Source organism: Chiloscyllium plagiosum, chromosome 2 (assembly GCF_004010195.1).
Source record: "Chiloscyllium plagiosum isolate BGI_BamShark_2017 chromosome 2, ASM401019v2, whole genome shotgun sequence".
Taxonomy (NCBI): domain Eukaryota; kingdom Metazoa; phylum Chordata; class Chondrichthyes; order Orectolobiformes; family Hemiscylliidae; genus Chiloscyllium; species Chiloscyllium plagiosum.
This window is the reverse complement of record NC_057711.1, coordinates 93326320-93352332: the sequence shown is the minus strand read 5'-3', so window position 1 is coordinate 93352332 and position 26013 is coordinate 93326320. Positions and strand designations below refer to the sequence as shown.

Genomic DNA, 26013 nt, shown 5'->3' with positions numbered 1-26013 from the left:
TAGTTTGAGAGTGCTAGGCCTTTTCTCGTTGGAACGTCGAAGGATGAGGGGTGACTTGATAGAGGTTTATAAGATGATCAGAGGAATAGATGGAGTAGACAGTCAGAAACTTTTTCCCCGGGTACAACAGTGTGTTACAAGAGGACATAAATTTAAGGTGAAGGGTGGAAGGTATAGGGGAGATGTCAGGGGTGGGTTCTTTACCCAGAGAGTGGTGGGGGCATGGAATGCGCTGCCTGTGGGAGTGGTAGAGTCAGAATCTTTGGTGACCTTTAAGCGGCAATTGGATAGGTACATGGATGGGTGCTTCAGCTAGGACAAATGTTCGGCACAACATCGTGGGTCGAAGGGCCTGTTTGGTGCTGTATTGTTCTATGTTCTATGTCTAAACCAATGACCATTTAAATGCCCTTAGAGTTGGCGAGTCTACTACTGTTGCAGGCAGGGCGTTCCATGCCCATACTACTACTGAGTAAAGAAACTACTTCTGTCCTATATTTATCACCCCTCAATTTAAAGCTACGTCCCCTTGTTCTAGCCATCACCATCCGAGGAAAAAGGTTCTCACTGCCCATCCTATCTAACCCTCTGATTATCTTGTATGTCTCAATTAAGTTACCTCTCAACCTTGTTCTCTCAAACGAAAACAGCCTCAAGTCCCTCGGCCTTTCCTCATATGACCTTCTCTCCATACTTGGCAACATCCTAGTAAATCTCCTCGGAGTCCTCTTCAAAGCTTCCACATCCTTCCTGTAATGTGATGACCAGAACTGTACACAATGCTCCCAAGTGTGGCCACACCAGAGGTTTGTACAGCTGCAGCATGACCTCATGGCTCTGAAACTCAATCCCTCTGCCAATAAAAGCTAACATACTGTATGCTTTCTTAACAACCCTATCAACCTATGTAACAACTTTCAGGGATAGCCAAACGTAGGGCCAAATGATTCCATGCCCTGTAATGTCGTCCTTACTGACATCTGGGGGCTAGTGCCAAAACTGGGCAAGCTGTCTCTTAAACTACTCAAGCAACAGCCTGATATAGTCATACTCACAGAATCATACCTTACAGACAATGTCCCAGACATCACCATCACAACCCTGCTTCTGTCTTGTCCTGCCGGCAGGACAAATCGAGCAGACGTCATGGCATGTTGGTGTATAGTTGGGAGAGAGTTGTCCTTGGAGTTCTTAACATTAATCCCATGAAGTCTCGTGGCTTTAGGTTGAACATGGGCAAAGAAATCTGCTAGTTACCACATACTGCCCTCTCTCCACTATACTCCTCCATGTTGAAGAATTCTTTGAGAAAGGACTGAGGATGGCAAGGGCTCAAAATGTACTCGGGGTTTGGGATTACTTGTCAACCACCAAGTGGCTCAATAGCAACACTACTGATCAAGCTGGTCTGATCCCAAAGCAATAGCTGCTGGACTTGGTCTGCAGCTGGATTAGTGAGGGAACCAGAAAGATGGAAAAATGTACTTGAACTTATCCTAACCAAGCTGCAGATGTGTCAGTCCATAAAGGTATCGGTAAGAGTGACAACCACACAGTTGTGAAAACAAAGTCTTGCCTTCACATTGAGAATAATCTTCATCTTATTGTGTCGCACTATCACCATTTAGAAACAGAAAACTGGAGATCCATGACATGCTAAGACCTGCAGAAGGGCTCATGCCCAAAACGTCGATTCTCCTGCTCCTTGGATGCTGCCTGACCTGCTGCGCTTTTCCAGCAACACATTTTCAGCTCATGCTAAGATCTTTGACAGCTTATACAATCATACGCCAACATGATCTGCAATCTCATGGCCTGCCAAACTCAACTATTAGCAGGGAACAGCCCTGGCTTAATGGAGAGTACATCAGATGGCGTTCCAAGTGTTAACCTGTTGAAGCTACCAAACAGGACTACTTGCATGCTACACAGCATGAGCAGCAAATGATAGAGCGAGGCGATCCCACAGCAAACAGATCAGGTGAAGTTCTGCAGTTCTGTCATGTCCAGTTGTGAATGACTAAGGCCGATTTTTAAAAATTCCTTCATTTTTCTGGAGGAGCGAGAGAGAGGATCGGGGGCTGCTGGAAAGGTAAATTGTCCCTCCTAAAAGGGACTTTTAGCAGCAGCAGGAATGGTGTGCGTGAGGAGCTAAGTAGAAGTGGTGGAATTGCACTCTGGGAAGGTGAGTGAACCAATATATTTGGGCAGCGGTTGAACTGGAGACACTGCACATGTAGTGTCTCCCACCTGCTGCCCTCCTCTAACCAATAAAAAGGACTCAGTAGTGTGTTGATAAAATAAATATTTTTATTTTTCTTTAATCATGTGATTGGTAAGAACATTTCTCATTTAGCTAAATTAAGACTAAGTTAACCTTACTATTAAAAATGGTAGGAGATCTCAGACCAGTGTCATGCTCCCCTTTCTCAATGTGGGAGCTCAGGGATGGCTGATGTCCCAGACTGCTTCACGTGCAGGTGTGTCCAGCTGCAGCTCTTGTAGAATGGCATGATGCCTCTGGAGCTGCGTATGGACTCACTTTGGAGCATCCGCGATGCTGAGGAGTTCGTGGATAGTGTGTTTAGTGAATTGATCACACTGCAGATTAGGATTGTTGAGGGAGAAAGGGCTAAGGTGACCAGAGTGCCAAAGAGATGTATAGGACGGAAACAGATCTTTTGGTCCAACTCATTCATGATGACCAAATCTAGTCCCATTGCCAGCACGTATCCCTTTTCTATTCATATATGCGTCTAAATGCCTTTTAAAAGTTGTAATTGTATTAGCCTCCACCACTTCCACTGGCTACTCATTCCATACACGCACCACCCTCTGCATGAAAACTTTGCCTCTTTTATATCTTGTCCCCCTCAGCCTAAACCTATGCCCTCTAGTTCTGGACTCCTCCATCCCAGGGAAAAGACTTTCGATTTAACCCATCCATGCCCCTCATGATCTTATAAACCTCTATAAGGTCACTCCTCAGCCTCCGACGCTCCATGGAAAACAGCCACAGCCTACAGCCCAAAGATGTGCAGGTCAGGTGAATTGGCTATGCTAAATAGCCCATAGTGTTAGGTGGATTAGTCAGGAATAAATGTAGGGGAATGGGTCTGGGTCTATTGCTCTTCAGAGGGTCGATGTGGACTTGTTGCGCCGAAAGGCCTGTTCCCACACTGTAGGGAATCTAATCTAATGTAATTTATTCAGCCTCTCTCTGTCGCTCAAATTGTCCAACCCTGGCAACGCCCTTGTAAATTTTTTCTGAACCCTTTCAAGTTTCACAACATCCGTCCAATAGGAAGGAGAACAAAATTGCACGCAATATTCCAAAAGTGGCCGAACCAACGTCCTGTACAGCCACAACATGACCTCCCAACTCCTATATTCAATACTCTGACCAATAAAGGAAAGCATACCAAACTCCACCTTCACTATCCTATCTATCTGCAATGTTACTTGCAAGGAGCTATGAGCCTGCACTCCAAGATCTCTATGTTCAGCAACACTCCCTAGAACCTTGCCGTTAAGTGTATAAGTCCTGCTAAGATTTGTTTTTTCAAATGCAGAACCTCGCATTTATCCAAATTAAACTCCATCTGCCACTCTTCAGCCCATTGGCCCATCTGATCAAGGTTGTCTTGTAATCTGAGATGCTTTGGAGAGGGTGCAAAGGACATTCACTGATATGTTGCTAGGTATGGGAGGGCGCTAACTATAAAGGAAGTTGAGTAGATTCTGATTATTTTCATTAGAAAGATGGAGATTGAGGGGGACCTGATTGAGGTCTACAAAATATTGAGAGCTATAGACAGAGTGGATAGCAAGAGGCTTTCTCGCAGAGTGCGGGCCTCCATTACCAGGGTAAGGAGTTCAATGTGAGAGGGGAAAAGTTTAAGGGAAGGATGTGTGATAGCTCTTTATGTCGAGGGTCGTGAGTTCCTGGAACATGCTGCCAGCAGAGGTGGTAGAGGCAGGCACATTGTCATTTAAAATGTATCTAGACAGATACATGAATGGGCAGGTAACCAAGGGATACAGACCCTAAGAAAATAGGCGATGGGTTTAGATAGAGGCCGAAGGGCCTGTTCCTGTGCTGTAAGTTTCTTAGTTATTCTTAATTCACTGGAGGAGCAGACTCCACAAACATCTCCAGCCTAAATAATGGACAAGCCCAACACATCACACAAAAGATAGGGCTGAAACATTCACTGCAATCTTCGGCTAGAGCTAATGAGTAGATGATCCATCTCTCTATTCCACTGTTCCGTAACATTACAGATGCTAACTGTGAGCCAATTCGATTCACTCCATGGAAAGTCTATGCGACCTGACAACTTTTTGACAATAGTATTGAAGACTTATTCCCCCAGCCAAGTTACCTCAGTACAGATATGACATTGGCATCAACCCAACAATGTAGAAAACTGCCAAGCAATGTGCTATGCTCAAAAACCCAAACAATTCTAGCCCATCCAATTACTACTCCATCAGTCTACACTCAACATCAATAAAATGATGGAAGGTGCCCATCAGCATTATTATCAAGCAACACATGCTTAACAACAGCCTGCTTGTATACGACCAGTTTGTTTTCTGCCAGGCTCACTCAGCCCCTGATCTCATTACAGCCTTGGTTCAAAAGAGCTGAATTCCCGTGATTAGGTGAGAGTGATATCCCTTGAGATCAAGGCCACATTTAACTGAGTGTAGCATCAAGGGGCCTTAGCAAAGCTAAAATCAATGATGTGACTACGCTGTGGCTGTACAAATTGTATTTTATCCTTTTTTTTAAATGGAGAGAGCTTGAGACAGAAGTGCAAACCCAATAAAGTAAACGGCTTGTGGGGTCTAACTTTTTTTAAAATGTTGGAACAATAGAAGCAGCCCCCACAGAACTACGATTTTTTTTTTAAAGTTTTACCTTTCAGAAGTAGTTACTGGCATCTTGAAGTTGGATGTGGAAGCTGTTATTCCTCTTTCTCTTGCAGCTAAAAGTTGGGGATCTTTTCCTGCTGCTTGAATTGCATATATGAGAGTCCCCACTATCCCCTATATGACACAATCTATTTTACTGAATTTCTCTTTGCCAAGGTGTTTTTATGAGCTGTTACTATATTGGAACAGTTAATCAGTGGTTATTATTTATATTTTGTTAAGCATTTCAATACAGCTACAGTTAAACCAATTTTTTAGATTAGATTAGCTTACTTACAGTGTGGAAACAGGCCCTTCGGCCCAACAAGTCCACACTGACCCTCCAAAGAGCAACCCCTACCTTTACCCCTTCACCTAACACTACGGGCAATTTAGCATGGCCAATTCACCTAACCTGCACATTTTTTTTTTTGGACTGTGGGAGGAAACCGGAGCACCCGGAAGAAACCCACGCAGACACGGGGAGAATGTGCAAACTCCACACAGACAGTTGCCTGAGACGGGAATTGAACCCAGGTCTCTGGCAATGTGAGGCAGCAGTGCTAACCACTTTAGTTTGTCTTAATTTAGTTTGTCTTTTAATTATAGCGTAAGAATAAAATGTGTTTTGTTTCGAGCCTGGTAATTTGACTGTCTTCTGGATGCAATCAAAATCAATACCTTACACTTACCATGAAAATTAAAAAAAAGTTAGGGTCTAGACTATCATCTTAATATATTTTGAAGGCATTGGGTCTGGGTCCATAAAATTGGGAATCAGAGGGCAAATTCTGCATTGGTTATAGTTAACACATTGGAAGATGGTTGTGGTTGTTAGAGGTTAGTCAGCTTAGCTCCAGGACATCTCTGCAGGCATGACCCTTCATAAACAAGGTATAGGAAAGTCAAGATTCGTGAACTGTGGATGACAGGAGAAATCTTGTGACTAGCCAAGAGGAAAAGAGAAATGTGCACAAGATCCAGGCAGCTAAGAACAGGCCCTGGAGGAATATCGGGAGAGTAGGACCAATCTTAAATGAGGAATCAAGTGGGCTAAAAGGTGTCATGAAATAACTTTAGCAAACATAATCAAAGAGAATCCCAAAGCCTTTTATTCTTATATGAGAAGCAAGTAACTAGAGAAAGGGTTGGTCCACTAAAGGATAAGGAAGGTTGTGTCGAACCTGGGAAAATGGGTGAGATTCTCAATTATTACTTTGCATCAGTGTTCGCTGAGGAACAGGAGGTGACGAATAGAGATATACATTTGTTTACTGTAGATCATGTTGACTTAAGGAGAGAAGATGTGTTGGATAGGCAAGACAATATTAAGGTGGACAAATCCCCAGGACCGGATGGAATCCAACCCAGGTTGCTGAGGGAGGCAAGAGAGGAAATGACTGGGGCCCTGACAGATATTTTTGGAGCATCCTTAAACCCAGGTGAGATGCCGGAGGAGTAGAGGGTTGCTCATGTACACCTGTATAAGAAGGGTAGTAGGGATATTCTGGGTAACTAGAGACCAGTGAGCCTGACATCAGTGGTGGGAAAGTTGCTGAAGAAGGTACTGCGGGATCGGATCTATTTATATTTGGAAAAGATTGAGTTATCAGTGATAGGCAACATGGTTTTGTGTGGGGGAGATCGTGCCTTACCAACTTAGATCATAGAGTCATAGAGATGTACAGCATGGAAACAGACTCTTCGGTCCAACCTGTCCATGCCAACTAGATAACCCAACCTGATCTAGTCCCACCTGCCAGCACCCAGCCATATCCCTCCTATTCATATACCCATCCAAATGCCTCTGGTGGAGGCTAGTACAATTGCAACATTTAAGAGGCATTTGGATGGGTATATGAATAGGAAGGGTTTGGAGGGATATGGGCCGGGTGCTGGCAGGTGGGACTAGATTGGGTTGGGATATCTGGTTGGCATGAACGGGTTGGACGAAAGGTCTGTTTCCATGCTGTACATCTCTATGACTCTATGACTCAATTGTACCAGCCTCCACCACTTCCCCTGGCAGCTCATTCCATACCCTTACCATCCTCTGCATGAAAAAGTTGCCCCTTAGGTCCCTTTTATATCTTTCCCCTCTCACTCTAAACCTATGCCCTCTAGTTCTGGACTCCCCCACCCCAGGGAAAAAGACTTTGTCTATTTATCCTATTCATGCCCCTTAAAACTTTGTAAACCTCTATAAGATCACCTCTCAGCCTCCGACACTCCAGGGAAAACAGCCCCAGCCTGTTCAGCCTCTCCCCATAGCTCAAATCCTCCTACCCTGGCAACATCCTCGTAAATCTTTTCTGAACCCTTTCAAGTTTCACAACATCTTTCCGATAGGAAGGAGACCAGAACTGCATGCAATATTCCAACAGTGGCCTAACTAATGTCCTGTACAGCCGCAACATGACCTCCCAACTCCTGTACTCAATATTCTGACCAATAAAAGAAAGCATACAAAATGCCTTCAACACTATCGTATCTACCTGCAACTCCACATTCAAGGAGCTGTGAACCTACACTCCAAGGTCTCTCTGTTCAGCAACACTCCCTAGAGCCTTACCATAAAGTGTATAAGTCCTGCTAAGATTTGCTTTCCCAAAATGCAGCACCTCGCATTTATCTGAATTAAACTTCATCTGCCACTTCTCAGCCCATTGGCCCATCTGGTCCAGATCCTTTTTTAATCTGAGGTAACCCTCTTCACTGTCCACTACACCTCCAATTTAGGTGTCATCTGCAAACTTACCAACCTCTTATACTCTCATTCAAATCATTTATGTAAATGACAAAAAGTAGTGGACCCAGCACCAATCCTTGTGGCATTCCACTGGTCACAGGCCTCCAGTCTGAAAAACAACCCTCCACCACCACCTCTGTCTTCTACCTTTTGAGCTAGTTCTGTATCCAATTGGCTTGTTCTCCCTTTGTTCTGTGAGATCTAAACTTGCTAACCAGTCTCCCATGGGGAACCTTATTGAACACCTTTCTGAAGTCCATATAGATCACATCTACTGCTCTGTCCTCAATAATCCTTTTTTTGACTTCTTCAAAAAGCTCAATCAAGTTTGTGAGACATGATTTTCCATGCACAAAGCCATGTTGATTATCCCTAATCAGTCCTTGCCTTTCCAAATACATGTACATCCTGTCTCTCAGGATTCCCTCCAACAACTTGTCCACCACTGACATCAGGCTGACTGGTCTGTAGTTCTCTGGCTTGTCCTTACCACCCTTCTTAAACAGTGGCACCACGTTAGCCAACCTCCAGTCTTCCAGCACCTCACCTGTGACTATCAATGATACAAATATCTCAGCAAGAGACCCAGCAATTACTTCTCTAGGGTACACCTGATCATGTCCTAGGGATTTATCCACCTTTATGCATTTCAAGACATCCAGCACTTCCTGCTCTGCAATCTGGACATTTTGCAAGATTTCACCATCTATTTCGCTACTTTCTATATCTTCCATATCCTTTTCCACAGTAAATATTGATACAAAATATGCATTTAGTATCTCCCCCATTTTCTGTGGCTCCACACAAAGGCCGCCTTGCTGCTTTTTGAGGGGCCCTATTCTCTCCCTAGTTATCCCTTTGTCCTTAATGTATTTGTAAAAACCCTTTGGATTCTCCTTAACTCTATTTGCCAAAGCTATTTCATGTCCCTAATTGCCCTCCTGATTTCCCTCTTAAGTATACTCCTACTGACTTTATACTCTTCCAAGGATTAACTCGATCTATCCTGTCTATACCTTAAATTTGCTTCCTTCTTTTTCTTAACCAAACCCTCAATTTCTTTAGTCATCCAGCATTTCTTATGCCTACCAGCCTTTCCTTTCACCCTAACAGGAATATACTTTCTCTGGATTCTCGTTATCTCATTTCTGAAGGCTTTCCATTTTCCAGCCGTCCCTTAACCTGTGAACATCTGCCCCCAATCAGCTTTTGAAAGTTCTTGCCTAATACTGTCAAAATTGGCCTTTCTCCAATTTAGAGCTTCAACTTTTAGATCTGGTCTATCCCTTCCCATCACTGTTTTAAATCTAATAGAATTGTGGTCGCTGGTCCCAAAGTGCTCCCCCACTGACACCTCAGTTACCTGCCCTGCCTTATTTCCCAAGAGTAGGTCAAGTTTGCACCTTGTCTAGTAGGTACATCCACATACTGAATCAAAAAATCTTCTTATACGCATTTATGAAATTCCTCTCCATCTAAACACTTAATACTATGGCAGTCCCAGTCTATATTTGGAAAGTTAAAATCCCCTAGCATAACCACCCTATTATTCTTACAGATAGCTGAGCTCTCCTTACAAGTTTGTTTCTCGATTTCCCTATGACTGTTAGGGGGTCTATAATACAATCCCAAAAGGTGATCGTCCCTTTCTTATTTCTCAGTTCCACGTAAATAACTTCCCTGGATGTATTTCCAGGAATATCCTCCCTCAGTACAGCTGTAATGCTATCCCTTATCAAAAACGCCACTCCCCCTCCTCTCTTGCCTCCTTTTCTATCCTTCCTACAGCAGTTGGAACATTAAGCTGCCAGTCCTGTCCATCCCAGAGCCATGTTTCTGTAATTGCTATGATATCCCAGTCCCATGTTCCTAACCATGCCCTGAATTCATCTGCCTTCCCCGTTGGGCCCCTTGCATTGAAATAAATGCAGTTTAATTTATTAGTCCCAACTTGTTCCTGCCTGCCCTGATTGTTTGACTCGCTTCTGTTCTCAATTGTACCAGTCTCACATTGATCTCTTTCCTCACTATCTCCCACCCTCCAGATACCTCCTTAGATAGTGATGCAAATGTCTCACTAGCTCTACCTACAAGTTTTGTTTGGAACAACAAAACGCACATGGTCACTGGCTACTTAATTTGTTTAGCCACCTTCTCAATGAGATAAGAAAGGCTTCTACATCCTTCTCATCAAATTTAGGCAATACTTGAATATGTTGAAACAAACCCCGACCAGGCCTTTGGCTGCCATAGGTTTGCGCATCCTCACTGAGCTTACATTCTGCCTTCACCTCCATGCATTTAAGCCAACTTTCCTGACTATGCCAATTTCTGAAGTTCAAACTCTGTCTCTTTCTCCCTTTTTTTCTCTCATTTTCTTTTTGTTCTGTTGGGGTGATTTGGTCTTTTTCTCTTCCTTCTGCTGTTAATCGTAATTCTAACAGTTTCATTTCTTTTTCTTTTGCCTCTGACTCAAGCAGCTAGTCAAACTACTCTGCTTTAAACATTTACACGGAATTTAAAATAACATAAGTGTTTGAAAACCCAACCAACATAAAAACGCAACTTAACAAAGAGTTGTTCCAATTTCCTGCAACATCCCCAAAAAAGCACCCTTTGGCAAGAAAAGGGAAATTCAAACCCAGATTCTTACAGGAGTGAGATGTCAGAGAGAGAGAGAGAGAGAGAGGATTAGCATGGACCTGTTTATTTGGGTCCCCACCTAAAACTAACCCAAAACTAGAACCAGCTGTGAACTGGGAGAACTAACAACACCCCTTTCATTTTACAAGTGCTTTTAAAATAAACCTGAAAGCTTTTTTTGATTATTGACTCGGGCACTGTCAACCATTGTTAAGATAGCAAGTTCAGACAATTTGGTACCTCTGTCTTTACAACTCCTCTCAAAATAAAACAATGTTAAAGGAGCAGCATTGTCATAGAGGGTTAGATCATTTCATGACACAAGGCTCAGTATATAAATTTAGATTGCATGCCTTAATTTTAAGGTGTATTGAGCATTACAATAGGCAAGCTGTGCTGCAGCTTTATTGAACTTTAGTTAGCCCACACGTGAAATATTGCATACACCTCTGATTACCACACTACCAAAAGAATGTGGTTGGTTTGGAGAGAATACAGAAAGGGTTTACCAGGATGTTGCCTTGTATGGAGGGTTTTAGCTATGAAGATAGACTGGATATTGGATAGACTGTGTTTGTTTTTACTGGAACATAGGGTGATGAGAGGGTGACCTGATGAAAAGTTGGAAGATTGTGAATGGCATAGATAGAGTGGAAAGTATGAAGCTTTTTCCAGAGTGGAGGGGTCATTTACTAAGTGACAAGTTCAGGTTGCAGGAAGGAAAGCTGAAAAGAGGTGTGTGAGGCATGTTTTTCATAGATGATGAAAAGTTGGAAGATTGTGAATGGCATAGATAGAGTGGAAAGTATGAACCTTTTTCCAGAGTGGAGGGGTCATTTACTAAGTGACACAAGTTCAGATTGCAGGAAGGAAAGCTGAAAAGAGGTGTGTGAGGCATGTTTTTCATAGAAAAGGTGAAGAGTGCCTGGAACATGCTGCCAGAGGTGATGGAAGCAGACTAAAATAGCAGCATTCAAGAAGCACCTGAATAAGAAGAGAATAGAGGGATATGGATCCTGCAAGTGACGACAGTTTTAGTACAGAAGGACAAGATGTCTCAGTGCAGGCTTGGAGGGTCAAAAGGGCCTGTTTCTGTACTGTATTGTTTTTTGTTCTCTTTTGAGACAAAAGAATTATGAGTGGGTTTCTGCTGGAATCTGCTAGACATCTTTGATAGTGAGATTCCCTCTTAAAAATCAAAATCAATTATTGTTTCTTTCTTCTGTACTGGAGAGATACAGCATGTGAGAACCAGAACTGTTTTGTTGAGTTGCATTTTTGCCAAAGGGTGTGCTTGTGGGATGCTGCCTGTATTGGAACAGTTAATGATTAGTGGTTAAATAATACATTAACTTAAGTTTTTTGTTGAGTTCAGGTAGTGCCTTTTTTTTCCTGTATTTTAATTGTGTTGTAAAAATTAAGTGTTTGATTACTACCTAGTGGTAGACCAATCAAATCGCTCTAAAACAACACATTATACTTGCCTTCAAAGTTAGGATCGAGGCTATCATCAGGGAGTAGGGGGTGATGGTGGGTAGGGACAGTGCATGATCTGGTCCATTACATTTTATTTCCCTTGAATTTCCCAACACCACTGCCTCATTAAGCACAGATTACAACTGCATGCCAAGCTTTTGCCAATGGGCAACTATTTGGAAAGTGACTTTCTATTCATGAATCTTGTTACCTCACTCTCCAACCCCAACTAATGATGTTCTTAATCCTGAAACCAACTTCACAGATTCCATATTATTTATATACAAGAGCCCCAACTGGGATTGGATTTGATGGGTTTTGGCTGGAAAACTGTAGCAGCCTTTCCTTTGAATGCAGCTTGCAAGCTCTTTAATAACGAGTTTTGGCATGACGAAATAATGAATCAATTCCAATATGTTGGCCATGTGGAATGCAAGCCTGGATCACTGACTTGTAACACTGCCAATGATTTGTGATATGTGCCATTGATAGTCAGTGAAACCAGTCAACTATGCCACGACTGATTCAACAGAGAAAGGGTGGAACGGATTATCAGAAGCACATATTCTACCTGCTTCTTTGAATGAATATACAACTATATAAAATACCAAACTCTCAGTGTCAGCTAACAGCTCACAGATGGGATTAACCTCAGTACTTGCATGTCAGCATTGGCAAATCAATACAGAAATCAGCATGACTAATCTAGTGCATCCTGGAGACTTTGGACTTGGCTACACTGTTTTTCACAACTGAATAGTCTAATTTAGATTTACACAAGAATGTCCATTATTGTATTAAAAGATAGCTGGGATTTTAACAGCTGCAATATACTGTAATGAAACTGAGTTTAAACATACAAATACTTAATAAATTGTGCCATATATGAACTGAGTAAATCCAGAAATACCATAATGCAAGTTTCTAAAAATGCTTTCTAACCTGAACTTCTCACAACAGTGAACTTTTGCACTGTGTTGCAGTATGGAGTCAGCATGCTGATACCAATTTGGGGATTTTGTGACATGAGATCTCATCTAACAGAAAGAAAATGTATTTCACCAGATATTGTTATTAGAAGAACAGATGTTGAGCTTGACAATTGTTGTCTGAGGAACATCAATAATTCAGTTGAACTGTTCAAGAAATGCTGCTAAACTGCAATGCCTGCAAGCATTTCTGTGCCATATCTCATCTTAGTACCCTCTGTTTAATCATCCTGAAGGTCATTTAAATGGTTGGAATATTCTTGGACCATGTTTATTGTAAAGGTTATCCTTCATTCTCATTCAGAACGATACTCAGAAGCTGAAACAAGACTTGTGCTGTATCTGAATGGTTCTAAGACATGCTTTCTTCAAGACAGATGCAATACAGTTCACCAAAGACTTTCATCTAATCAGTTTAAGATAATGCAGATACAAGTTCACTTCAAGCTGAACAGTCCCCAGAAATGGATTTTAAACTTTGATTGGTGCATAGGGTTCATGGACAAGTCAGGGCCTTTATCCTTCAATTCCACTAATGGCAACCTCATTCCTAACAATGACAGAGTTTTTGTAGGTTGTATGGTATGGACTGAATGTGTGGCTATGATAATCAGTTATGTTTTTTATAGCAAGATGCCTTTTGGCCCATCAAATCAGCCAAACAATTGCCAAACCACTCTCACTGAGCTCACAATACAGAAGATCAGAGGTCCAAGAACTGCAGCTAAAGATCTATAGATCTCATTGATTTATCAGCAACTCTTTTCCTAGACTTCAATGATGTTCAATAATGATTAATTCTAAAATAGCTTCATAAGGGACTCTAATTCTTCTTTCTTGTAAATCTGGACTCTAAACTTCCTCTCAGGGACCGCTCCATTTCTAGTTGATCACCTTACTTTTTTGGGTCGACACTCTCTTGGATTCTGAAAATGCATACCAATAATAATTCACAAGACAAAAATGTGCCCTCTTCACCAACAACAATATCACCAAGCTAAAGCCCACAAATTCTAATCTCGCTCAGTTGAATCTATAAATACTTTTGGTTACTTTTTATCCCTTTTGCCATCAAAGAGCCCTCACCTTGCAAAGTCCATGATGATCATCTTCAACAGTACAGTCTAACATAGAGACTGCCTCCTTTCTAACTAACTGTAATGCTTGAACTCTTCAATTATCCCTGAACTGTCCTGACTAACCTATTGAAAACATTGCAAGACAGCGGAGGATTAGCAGGACAAACAAAATACTAAGAAAAGACGAAGCAAATTAGGGAGCTAGATAGCGTCTTCTCAAGTGATAAAGAACCAGAAGATGCGTCAACAATCTGATGGCAGGGTAAATATATCCAATAAGATTGAAAATGGATTTGAAAAGTGAAAGGCACAATGCGTTCATCGCGCTCTAAGTTGTGACATGTGGAAGAAAGGAGAAAACGACATGATGAGATTGGAGCAACATTAAAAGGAAGGACATTAGGGTAATAACTGAGCCAATAGAAATTGTCACAAGACTAAAGACATTAGAAAACAGGTTTCGAGTAGGTAGGAGTCATTGTTTGTAACACTAGTGTTAGTTGTATATTAATTGTGTTTATACTAAAGTAAATGCAGGAAGTGAGCATTCACTAGCTCCTTCTTTGAATCAGCACAGACAAACTGTGGTTATTAGGAGATATATGCTTACGATGTGTATAACTTCAAATCAGCATTAAAGTGTGAAAAACTCCCTTTGTTCTATTTTTTGCCAAATGACACCAGTGCAGGAGAAGATAATAGCTATTATGCTGGAATGAATTTCACCTAAGGGACTGCATTTTATACCTGAACATACCAGCAGGGGAATGTAGAGAGAGTTGTAAAATCCAGATGGCCCTCTGTCTGCTGGTCTGTCCACCTCCCAACCTTTTTGAAATTTTGAAAGTCAAACCATCAGTCTGCCCAACTTTACACATATTCAGATACTAAAGTGGTTAATTAATGTGCACTTAAGGGCCTTCTACCCAACCCACCACTGTTGCACCTACAGCTGCAGCAGACACTTCTTTTGCAAGAGTATAGTTTATTCATAAAAAATCTTTATATGCATACACAGTTACTGAAACATATCTGTACAGTCTTTGTACATGAAATGAACAAATATTGGAAGTTTGGCATTCTCAGAGCTGTAAAAGAGCTCAAGGCATTCCTTGGTTACACAGGACAATATTTACATAAGAACAGATCTCTATATACATGCCCAGTTAGTGAAGCATTCCTGTACAGACTTTATAGGAGAAGGAAACAGAATTTGGGAATTAAGTATTCCTTGCAGTTGTAATAAACAAGCCAAGCCATTTCTTACTTTTATAGGACAATACATTTGAGGCAATGGGTGGATCCAGTCACTGAACGGGCCCCTGTTATACTTTAGCAGAAAGACCTGAAACGGTGGTCTTTTCCCACTGCACCTTGGTGTTAGCTTCAGGCACAATCAGTGCTTGTCTCGTTGTGCGTCCTGGGAAGACTGTAGAGCACAGAGTCCATGTCACAGAGCTGCTTGGGATGAGCCTCAACAAGAACCACTGCAAAAGATACAAACCAGCTGGAAATATGTGATGGTCTCTTCCTCCACACACCACACAGCTACTTTGAGGGCAGCATGTGGTGGTGCAGAGACTCTAGGAATGTATATGAAGAATCTCACAGATACTGCCCTCCTCGCCACTTAGATTAGATTACTTACAGTGTGGAAACGACCCTTCGGCCCAACAAGTCCACACCGACCTGCCGAAGCGTAACCCACCCAGACCCATTCCTCTACATTTACCCCTTCACCTAACACTAGGGACAATTTAGCATGGCCAATTCACCTAACCTGCACATTTTTGGATTGTGGGAGGAAACCGGAGCACCCGGAGGAAACCCACGCAGACACGCGGAGAATGTGCAAACTCCACACAGTCAGTCGCCTGAGGCAGGAATTCAACCTGGGTCTCTGGCGCTGTGAGGCAGCAGTGCTAACCACTGTGCCACCGTGCCGTGCAAACACTTTAGTGTTTGTTGGAAAGTTCTGGTGATGAGGCATTCTGCCAAATCGCTTTGACAGTCTACTCTGAGAACCACATGACAGGATCCAACCCCTCGTTTTTCTCAAGGGCCTTGACACCAGATGCTAACCACTGCCTGATGGACTTGTGGTCTTTCCTTTTACAAAGTTTCCAAGAGAGATAGCCATGGAACAATCCAACTACTTGTTCCACAGCAACAAGGCCAAACTTATCCTTTGTTATACCAGGGACAGGTCAAACCTCAGTAAGTAGTGAAATTTGGTGTTGTGTACCAAGGGCCTAAGCACAGCCTGTTGCAGCCACACCCAAAGATGCCCACATGTGGTGTTGGGTACATTTGAACTTCCCTTGTCTAGCACTACAGTGAGCCTTCAGACCAGGTCCATTTTCAACGTCCAAATGAAACAAACGCTGGCTTAGCTCGCTGCAATGGTGCAGACTTCAGGAATAGGACAGACCTGTGCCACATACAAGAGGACCTCTCACATTTGTTACAACACGACAGTAAACTCTTCTACTAATTAAACCAAACACCCAGAAAAGCTCTGTTAAAGTATGTGACAAAGAACTCCAAAATTCCACTATCAATTTATTCTTTAACTCTAAAAGTACCATTAAACAACATAAAACAACAGTATTTACAACTCTAAGTCTCCTTTCCCTTGGTTATCTGCCTCCAACTCGATAACAATATACTGTTCCAGTAACTATCTGCATTATAATTGCATCACCTTAATTTCAAAACCACATAGCGGTTGTCATCTACGGCGTTCTCCTCCTTTCAGCTGAAGATCTCCCTGGGCTGTTTTTTGTCTTTTACTACAAAGATGATTCATATGAAAAAGTTACCTTTTGATAGAGTGTTTTGAATGGCAGTTTGTCCCTAGGTGGCAGTTCCTCTCTGGATGAGTTTCAAAATGCCTGCTTCTTTACCCCTCAAACACTGGATCATCTCACTGGATCGTTCCATTGGTTCAAGGTTGGCAAAAACAAATTCAAACTCGATTGCGTTTTAGTATCATGGAGCATAATTTAAACTGATTAGTTACGTTCAAATGTGTATGAATGTACGACAATTGTGATCCGTGTACACAACTGTCTCCGACACCTTGTTCGTCAGATAAACATTAAAATGTTGTAAAGCCAGTACCAAACTCAATAATTCCTTTTCGACAGTAGAGTATTTTCTCTGGTGTGTGTTGAGTTTCTTTGAAAAGCAGCCAATTGTCTGCTCAATTCCATCGTTATGTTCCTGTAGCAGTCCAGCTCCAAGTCCGATATCACTAGCGTTGATTGCAATTTTGAAGGGTTTCAAAAAAATTTGGTGTAGCTAAAACTGGTATGGTGGTTAATACTGCTTTTAAACTGTCAAATACCTCATGGCACTGTTCTGACCTCCACAATTTTGTGTTCTTCTTCAGTAAATCTGTTAGCAGTGCCACTATGCTGAAGTTTGCAAAAAAACTTCCAGTAGAATCTGCTTAGTCCCAAAAATTAAAGAACCTCTTCTTTCGAGGTTGGTCATGGAAATTCCTCGATGGCCTTCCTTGGAGCCGATCTTTCATGACCGATGTTATGCCCCAAGGACGTCACTTCTGCTTTCTCGAATTCCGTTTTCTTTAAGTTTATTACCAGTTTTCCTTCTCATAATTGTTCAAAAGGTTCTGCCAATTGCATCATGTGATCATTCTTTGACTCACTAAAGATTATGACATCATCCAGATCCACTGCACAGTTTGTTAACCCAGTCACAACTGTGTTCGTGAGTGTTTGGAATGTGGCTGGATGAGACACATTCTTCATTCCAACAGGCATCACTTTGAATTGATACAGTCTATTTAGGGTTACAAATGCAGAAACTTCTTTAGCTTTCTCTGATTAAAGGTACCTGTCAATTACCACAAAGTAAGTCCAACTTTGATGTAACTGGTTTGTCCAGCTTTCTATATACAGTCCTTCAATCTTGGTATTGGGTATGAGTCCAATTTTGTTACGGCGTTGACTTTGGGAAGTCCACACAAAATCGTTGAGTCCAGTCAGGTTTGGGAACTAACACAATCGGCGAATTCCACTCACTCTGACTCGGTTCAATAATATCGTTGGTGAGAATTGCATCCACTTCCTTCTGGACCTGTGTGGTTTTGAGAGAATTAAGCCTGGAGAGGTATTCTTTTATCAGAACAGCATTCCCTACTACCACCTCATGCACAATAGCATTAGCCCTCCCCATCTTATTCCAGCATACGTCCTCATACTGCTGTAACAAACCTTTCAACTGGGTTCTTTGCCCCTGAGACAGAGAGTTCACTAACCTATCCTACTCCTCAAGGACTTCCTCGTTGTTTAACATATTTGAGGTACAAACTCCTTGACATCTGGATTTGATTCCTCACTCTGAGGCAGTAACTATTCCTAAAGAAGGGCTTATGCCAGAAACGTCGATTCTCCTGCTCCTTGGATGCTGCCTGACCTGCTGTGCTTTTCCAGCAACACATTTTTCAGCTCTGATCTCCAGCATCTGCAGTCCTCACTTTCTGCTCGGCAGTAACTAATACCTGTTTCTCCGGTTCTCTGTCTCTGTTGTAAAAAGGTTTAAACATATTCACATGACATATCCGATGCAGTTTTTTTCTATCCAATATCTTCACCAGATAGTTAATCTGACTCAACTTTTTCTCAATTTGATAGGGATCACTAAATCTGGCTTTGAAGGGATCTCCTACCACTGGTGACAATACTAATACATCCCACCCCCAAGAGAAAACGTTTGAATTTCAGAGCTTTTATCTTCCACCTGCCTCATTCTATACTGTGCCCTGTTCAGGTGCTGGTTAGCTAACTCACCTACCCATTTAATTTCTCCCTCAGCTCAGACACAAAATCCAACTATGAGATCTCCAACTTCAGTCCTGTCAATTTCTCTTTAACTAATTTCAAAGGCCCTCTCACTTCATGCCTGAATATTCAACTCTGAGGGAGTAAACTGAGGAGATTCATTTAGGGCATCTCTCATGGCAAAAAGTACAAATGGGATACCATTATCCCAATTATTCAGGTAATCCTGACAGTAAGCTCTTAACATGGTCTTCAGGGTCTGATGCTCCTTTCCAAAGCTTCCAGGGTTTCAGGATGATATCCATTTGATTTAAAGTGCTGTATGCCTAAGCTGTCACTGACTTCCTTCAACAGCAAAATTTGACCATTGGTCTGACTGAATCTCTCTGTATAGCCCACATCGTGTGAAGAAAGCTACTAATTCCTCTACCACCCTTTTTATCTTAATACTCAGTAATGGAATTGCCTCCAGAAATCTGGTAGACACATCCATTATGGTTAGCAAGTACTGATTCCCACTTTTAGTTTTCAGGAAGGGACCTGCACAATCATAATCTGGGTAAAAGGTTCTTCGAAGGCAGGAATTGGCAACAAAGGTGCTGGTTTTATTAGTGTCTGTGGCTTACCTACCATTTGGCATGTATGACAGGCACGGCAAAAGTTAACCACATTCTTGTGCAGTCCAGGCCAACAGAAATGCTTTTGTACCTTAGAGTCTTCCTCACACCTAGGTGTAACACTTCCTGTCTAAACACTACCGGCAACACAATCTGGTGTACTTCCGCCTATTTCTTCTCTGCACTAATCTGATTTCCATTTTCATCTTAGGAATGTATTTTCCAGATAATAACCCTCAGGAATACATTCTGACTCCTTTTTCCGAGTATACATCAACATATACATTCTTGATTGTCTCATCTTTCTGTTGTTAGTCCATTAGCCTTTCAGGACTAAACACTTCTGTCTGACCTCTGTCTGTTCAGGGTTTTCTTGCATCATTACTTCAAACAGGGTGTCCGCTAACTGAACCTCAACTCCTTCTTCTCTTGAGTTTTTGCTTTGTGCCTTGACTTATGGTAGTGTGATCGTGTTACTACACAGACTGAAAAAATGCCAGGGTATTTTTCTTTTAACTCCTCAGTTCACTGGTTTTCCTTTGAGCTTCTCCACATGGGGTGTCACTCCCACCTTGGATTCTGCTAAATCATTCCCAAGAACAAACTGTATTCCTAGAACTCACACTCTGTCAATCACTTCCACTGTGACTTCCCAGTCTTGAGTTGGCACTCCAATCTGATATTATGTAGGGGAACACAAAATTCCTGTCTATCTATCCCACAAATTACCACTCTCTTGGTTAACAGGTCAGAATGAATGCAAATACACTAATCTCTTACCATTAGAGACTGGTTAGATCCCATATCTCTCAAAATTAAAACTTATTTCCCTTCTGCCCATTCTTTCTGAGTAAACTTTTCCCACAGAGGCAAAGTCTTCATAGAGATCAGTCATTAACTCCGTACCCAGCCTCGACTGTGCATCCTCCTGCAGCTCCTCAACTAATCTTGGGACTTCCTTTACTACTTTCACTAATGCCACTGGCTTAGCCTCTTTTACCACATGTTTTCCCACAATGCCTTTCTTTAACAACCAGCACTGTGACTTTGTGTGTCCCACTTCCTGGCAGTGAAACCACCTTTTCCCAGTGCCTTTCTTAATCCTTCGGCACTGCAATTTTCCGTGTCCCACTCCATTACAGTGAAAACACCTGATGCCTTTCACCTCCTTTCCACTGTCTTGGACTTATATTTTAACCTGCAGTAAACAATTACCAGTGTACTCTACTCTTTGTTTTGTACTGTAGGATCTCCCCTTGTCCCAATTTCTATCCCTCATTGGATGAAATTCTTGCCGGAAGCTAAATTTTGCCTTATGCACCTGAGTATATTCATGTGCCCTCTCTGCCGCTCTTCTCACTTCTTGAACTTTCTGTTCATCCATATGAATTCTTATCATCTCTGGAAGTGAGTTTTTAAACTTCTTCAGCAGAATCATCTCTCTTAGAGCCTCGTAGGCCTTATCTATTTTTAATGCCAGCACCATCTATCAAAATTACTATGTTTAATTCTTTTGAACTTGATTTACATCTAACCTGGTTCCTTCTTTGTTTTTGAGCCACTGTCTATACGCTTCTGGTATCAATTCATAAGCACTCAAAATAGCCTGCATAATGTCTTGACTCCTCATCTGACAGCAATGCGAATAATTCATTGCAGCTTAGTCTGAAATAGCATTACCCACAAGTCCTCTGAACACTCTATCTGCCCAGCCAATTATTCAAATGAATTAAAGGCTTTGACATCTTTCTCATTAAACTGTGGCAATGTTATAACATATTTGCATATATCACTAACTTCTCTCTTCATCACTATCCTATCGACATTCCTAACTAATTTGCAACTTCTGAAGTTCAAATTCTCTCTGCTTTCCTCTTTCTTCTCTCTCTTTCTTTGCTCAACTAAGGACTTTCTCTCCCTTGCATCAATGGTGATCACCATTGCACTACACACACACACCCACACAGATATTCCTACACACACACACACACACACACACTCTCACATGCACATGGACACAGATACACACAGACGCGCACACAGACACCCACACACACCCTTATAGACACACAGACTCCCACTGTAACTGAAGTTATACATTGAAGAATTGATTGTCTGTTAAGCCTTTCATCTGTTAGAATACAGTGATAGTTTCACTTCTTTCATGTGTTAATCACAAAACCCTTTTTTTAAAAGTTGCATTCTCAGGTTAGCTGTTAACAATGGTGATAGCTAGACAATATGTTGAAGGTGTTAGCCCCCTGTGTTCTCTGTCTATGACCTGATGTTTAGATTGATTCCAATCTAAGAAGTGAAATAACAGAGTTTTACATAAATTCATGCAGATTTTGAGCTCAAAGTTCGACATGAATCTATGCGGTTTTTGAGCAAAGTGCAATGTAACACTGAAAGTACCAAAAAAATTCACCACAGACAATCAATTCTTCAATGTATAATTTCAGTTACATCACACTGCAAATTTTTGCTATAAATTCTGTGCTATGATTGAGCCCTCCACAATCACCTGATGAAGAAGTGTCGCTCCGAAAGCTAGTGTGCTTCCAATTAAACCTGTTGGACTATAACCTGGTGTTGTGTGATTTTTAACTTTGCATTTTCTTCTCTTTCTCCTCTCTCTCTTTCCCTTTATCTTCCATCTCTATTTTCCTCAGTTGTAATTTTGGTTTTTCTAACTCTACTGCACTTGGTTTCTCTGACAAACCTAAGTGCTTGACTAACTGCCTTACAATTTCAGCTTTATTTCTGTTCTTGGTTAAACCCAATTCTAACCTCTTTACTAATTCTAAAAGTATGACCTTTTTCTGTCTTTCTAAACTTTCTTGGCACATTTGGAAATCTTCAAACTCCAGAACCTCTTTTGCCATCTTAAGAGTTATTTCTCTCACTTTTTTTAGATTAGATTCCCCTACAGTGTGGAAACAGGCCCTTTGGCCCAACAAGTCCACACTGACCCTCCGAAGAGTAACCCACCCAGATCTATTCCCCTATATTCATCCCTGACTAATACACCTAACACTACGGGCAATTTAGCATGGCCAATTCACCTGACCACATCTTTGTGACTGTGGGAGGAAACCGGAGCAGCCGGAGGAAACCCACGCAGACACGGGGAGAATGTGCAAACTCCACACAGAGTTGCCCGAGGCGGGAATTGAACCTGCGTCCCTGGCGCTCTGAGGCAGCAATGCTAACCGCTGAGCCATTTAACCAAACGTAAGAAACAAAAATTAAACGAATTGTCTCACCTATGTTTTATTTAAAGACCTAGGATGCTAATTGGCAAGTGTTTAAATCTGCTGGGATCTTTTGTAATGCAAATCTGTTCGAATCTGTCCAAGTCTCAGACTAGATTTGTCTGAACCAGTCCAAATCACAGACCTGAGCTCTCCAACTCTTACAAAATGATGGTGAACCCTTCTGCTAATTAAACTTAATACCCAGAAAAGCTCATCACGCTTCAGTCTGTTAAAGTATGAGTGAGCGAGAACTCCAAAATTCCACTACTTAAGAAAAAATATCAATTTATTGTTTAACTCTAAAAGTGACCATTAAACAACAGTATTTACAACGCTAAGACGCTTTTGTCTTAACTACTTGTTATCTGCTTCCAACTTGATAACAATATACTGTTCCAGTAACCACCTGCATTATAATTGCATCACCTTAATTTCAAAACCACACAGCAGCTGTCGTCTACGGTGTCCTCCTCCTTTCAGATGAAGATCTTCCTGAGCTGTTTTCTGTCTTTTACTGCAAAGATGTTTTGTATGAAAAAGGTACCTTTTGATAGAGAGTGCTTTGAAAGGCAATCTCCCCCTTGATGGCAGTTCCCCTCTGGCTAACATTCAAAATGCTTCTTTACCTTCTCCCCACCCCAAATAGCATGGGATCATCTCATTGGTTTGAGGTTGGCAAAAGCAATAACTTCAAATTCACTTGGGTTTTAGTATCCTTGCGCGTAATTTAAACTGATTGGTATGATTCAAATTGTGGTCAAAACAACTCTGGTACCTAGTTTACAGCGAACTATTGCATAATTTCAATTTTCCAGTACACTGAGACTGCTTGCTAGTCATATGACAAGTGCCTGCAAGCTCTCAGTGCAAAACAGCATTCATTCTCTGTTAAAAGTATAGTACACGCCTTCAACCTCATTACATCTGACGGCCAGGCAGTAGAGGGGGAGTGGTTCTGCCATCTGCCCAGTTTCTGCCTCAACCTGGTGATGCATTTCTCCCAAGTTTTAGCATACGCCAGATCCTTCAAACCAGAAATCCAGCACCTTCAGCTAATCTGTCCTGACAGTGAATAGTATAAAGGATCAATTGGCCAAGTTCACGAAGAGCATGACCTCAGTTGCCTCGATTTACCTTTGCACCAGAGGTCAATTCGAATTGATTGCAGATGCGCACTTGTCTGTGTGCTGACAGCGGATCACAGCAGAAAATGGCGATGTCAACCAAGTACAGAGACTCTTTGGCCTGTAGGACTCAAATAGTCACCCCTCTCAAACTCATCCTTCCTGATGGACTCTCACAAACAAGGCAGGAGAGAGTGGCCAGCCCTGTGTGACTCCAGATCAGATCGGGAAGCTTTATGATTCCCACCCATAAACTGAAATTGTACTCCTAATAGTGGCATAGAGCAGTTGGATGGAAAAGTAGATTTCGCCCACCCCCCAAGCTTATTTTATAGAATTATGTATTGCAGAAAAGGCCCTTTGGCCGATGATGTCTGCAACAACATATCTACCATTAAAAGTATGTAAAAATCCCAATTTCCTGCACTTGTCCCGAATCCTTGAATGTTATAATATTTGAAGTGCTCAGCCAAATATTTTTTAAAGATTGTAAGGTTTCCAGGCTCCACTACATTCCAAGTCAGTGCATTTTAAGATTCCCATCACCTGCTGACTGAAGTAATTTTCCAAATCCTCTCTGAATTTCTGACCCTTACCCTAAAAATATGTCCTCAATCAAGGGGAACAGCTGCTTTCTATTCACCCTACCCATACCCTTCATAATCATATACACCTCAATCATGTCCTCCTCAGTCTATTGCTCAAACTAAAATAATCCAAACCTATCCAGTCTTCCCTTATAGCTGAATCTCTCCATCCTAGACAACATTACGGTGAACATTCTCTGTATCCCTAGTGCTAACACACCCGTCCTGCAGTGAGGTGATCAGACTGCACTCAGCACTCTAGCTGTAGCCTGACCAACACTCTGTACAACTCCCACATTACCTCCTTACTCTTACACTCTATGCTATGAGTGATGAAAGAAAGTGTGCCATATGTCTTCTTAACTACCCTATTCATGTGCTCTGCCAATAGTATTGCAGAGACTCGAATGAACGGCCCTCCCCAAGATCAAACCCAAACTTTGAGTCTGCTGCATGGATGACATCTTGGTTGTCAGAAAACTGAACAAGTTAGAGAAAACCTACAACATCATCAACAATATCCTTACTGACAAATTTTGCAAATTGGAAAGAGAACAACAACAAACTCTCCTTCCTAGATGTCACAGTGGAATGAACAGTTAATGGAGAACTGCAGCCCAGCATCTACAGGAAAGCAACACACACAGACCAGATACTTAACTACAGAAGCAATCATCCCAACACCCACAAACAGAGCTGCATCAGGGCATTATTTAAACAGTCTATAACACACTGCTGTACCCAGGTACTACAAGCAGCAGAAAAAAAAATACCTATACAGCGTATTCAAGAAGAATGGGTACCCAATAAACACAGTCTGCCAATTCTTAAACAACAAGCCCAAACACGTAGACACATTGCACCCAGAAACTCTAACCACACTACCATACATCAAAGATGACTACCAGACTACTCTGACCCCATGGCAACATGGTAGCCCACAAACATACCAACACGTTGAAACAGCTACTGATGAACCTAAAAGGAACCTGTACCAACAACCAGCAAACAAATATCATTTACAAAATACCCTGCAAGGACTGCAACAAACACTACATCTGACAGACAGGTAGAAAACTAGCCACCAGGATGCATGAACACCAGTTAGCCAGCAAACGATACTATCACTAGTATCCTTACATACAGACGAAGAAGGATGCCAGTTCGACTGGGACAACACATCCATCCTAGGACAGGCTAAACGGAGACATGCACAGGAATTCCTAGAGACCTGGCATTGAAACCAGAACTCCATAATAAACACATCGATTTGGATCCCATTTATCAAAGGTCACCCACTTTAACAGACCAAGACACAGAAATAGAAAGCAGGACAGAACATCAACGCTTCACCGGAGGCTCACTGATTATGTTACCTAGCATGGTAGTGAAACATCTGAAAATGAACCTGCCAGCACAGCAAGCAAATTTACAACCTGAACCTGAGCTACAAACCTTCTCAAAAATCACAGAGATCTATGAACAATTACCTTCAGATTCCTCCATTCTTCAAAGTTATCCACTGTCCTGCGATCCATTAATTATTTCCTCATCTTGTTTCTTCTTCCAAAGTGCATCACCTCATTTATTAATGTTAATTACCAATGGTTTCCCATTTGACCACCCCAACTAGACCTGTCTGTAACTTCCAACCATTTTCTTCACCATTAGCCACTCTGCCAATCTTGGTGCCTGCAAATTTGCTTAAAATTCGCCCCATATTTTCATCTACATCATTTATGCATGTAAAAAACATTAAGGGTC

At 41.8% G+C, this 26013-nt stretch overlaps 1 protein-coding gene across 1 annotated transcript in view; it reads left to right on the top strand.

The window, feature by feature from the left end:
- The window catches only part of LOC122561978 (SH2 domain-containing adapter protein B-like), a 92822-nt gene extending 68089 nt beyond the window's left edge, over positions 1 to 24733 (top strand). The window contains exon 3 of the mRNA XM_043714327.1: positions 24641 to 24733. Within this exon, the coding sequence (XP_043570262.1) occupies positions 24641 to 24660 (20 nt within the window). The 3' untranslated portion in view covers positions 24661 to 24733. The remainder of the gene's footprint in view (positions 1 to 24640) is intronic.
- The last annotated feature ends 1280 nt before the right edge of the window (positions 24734 to 26013 follow it).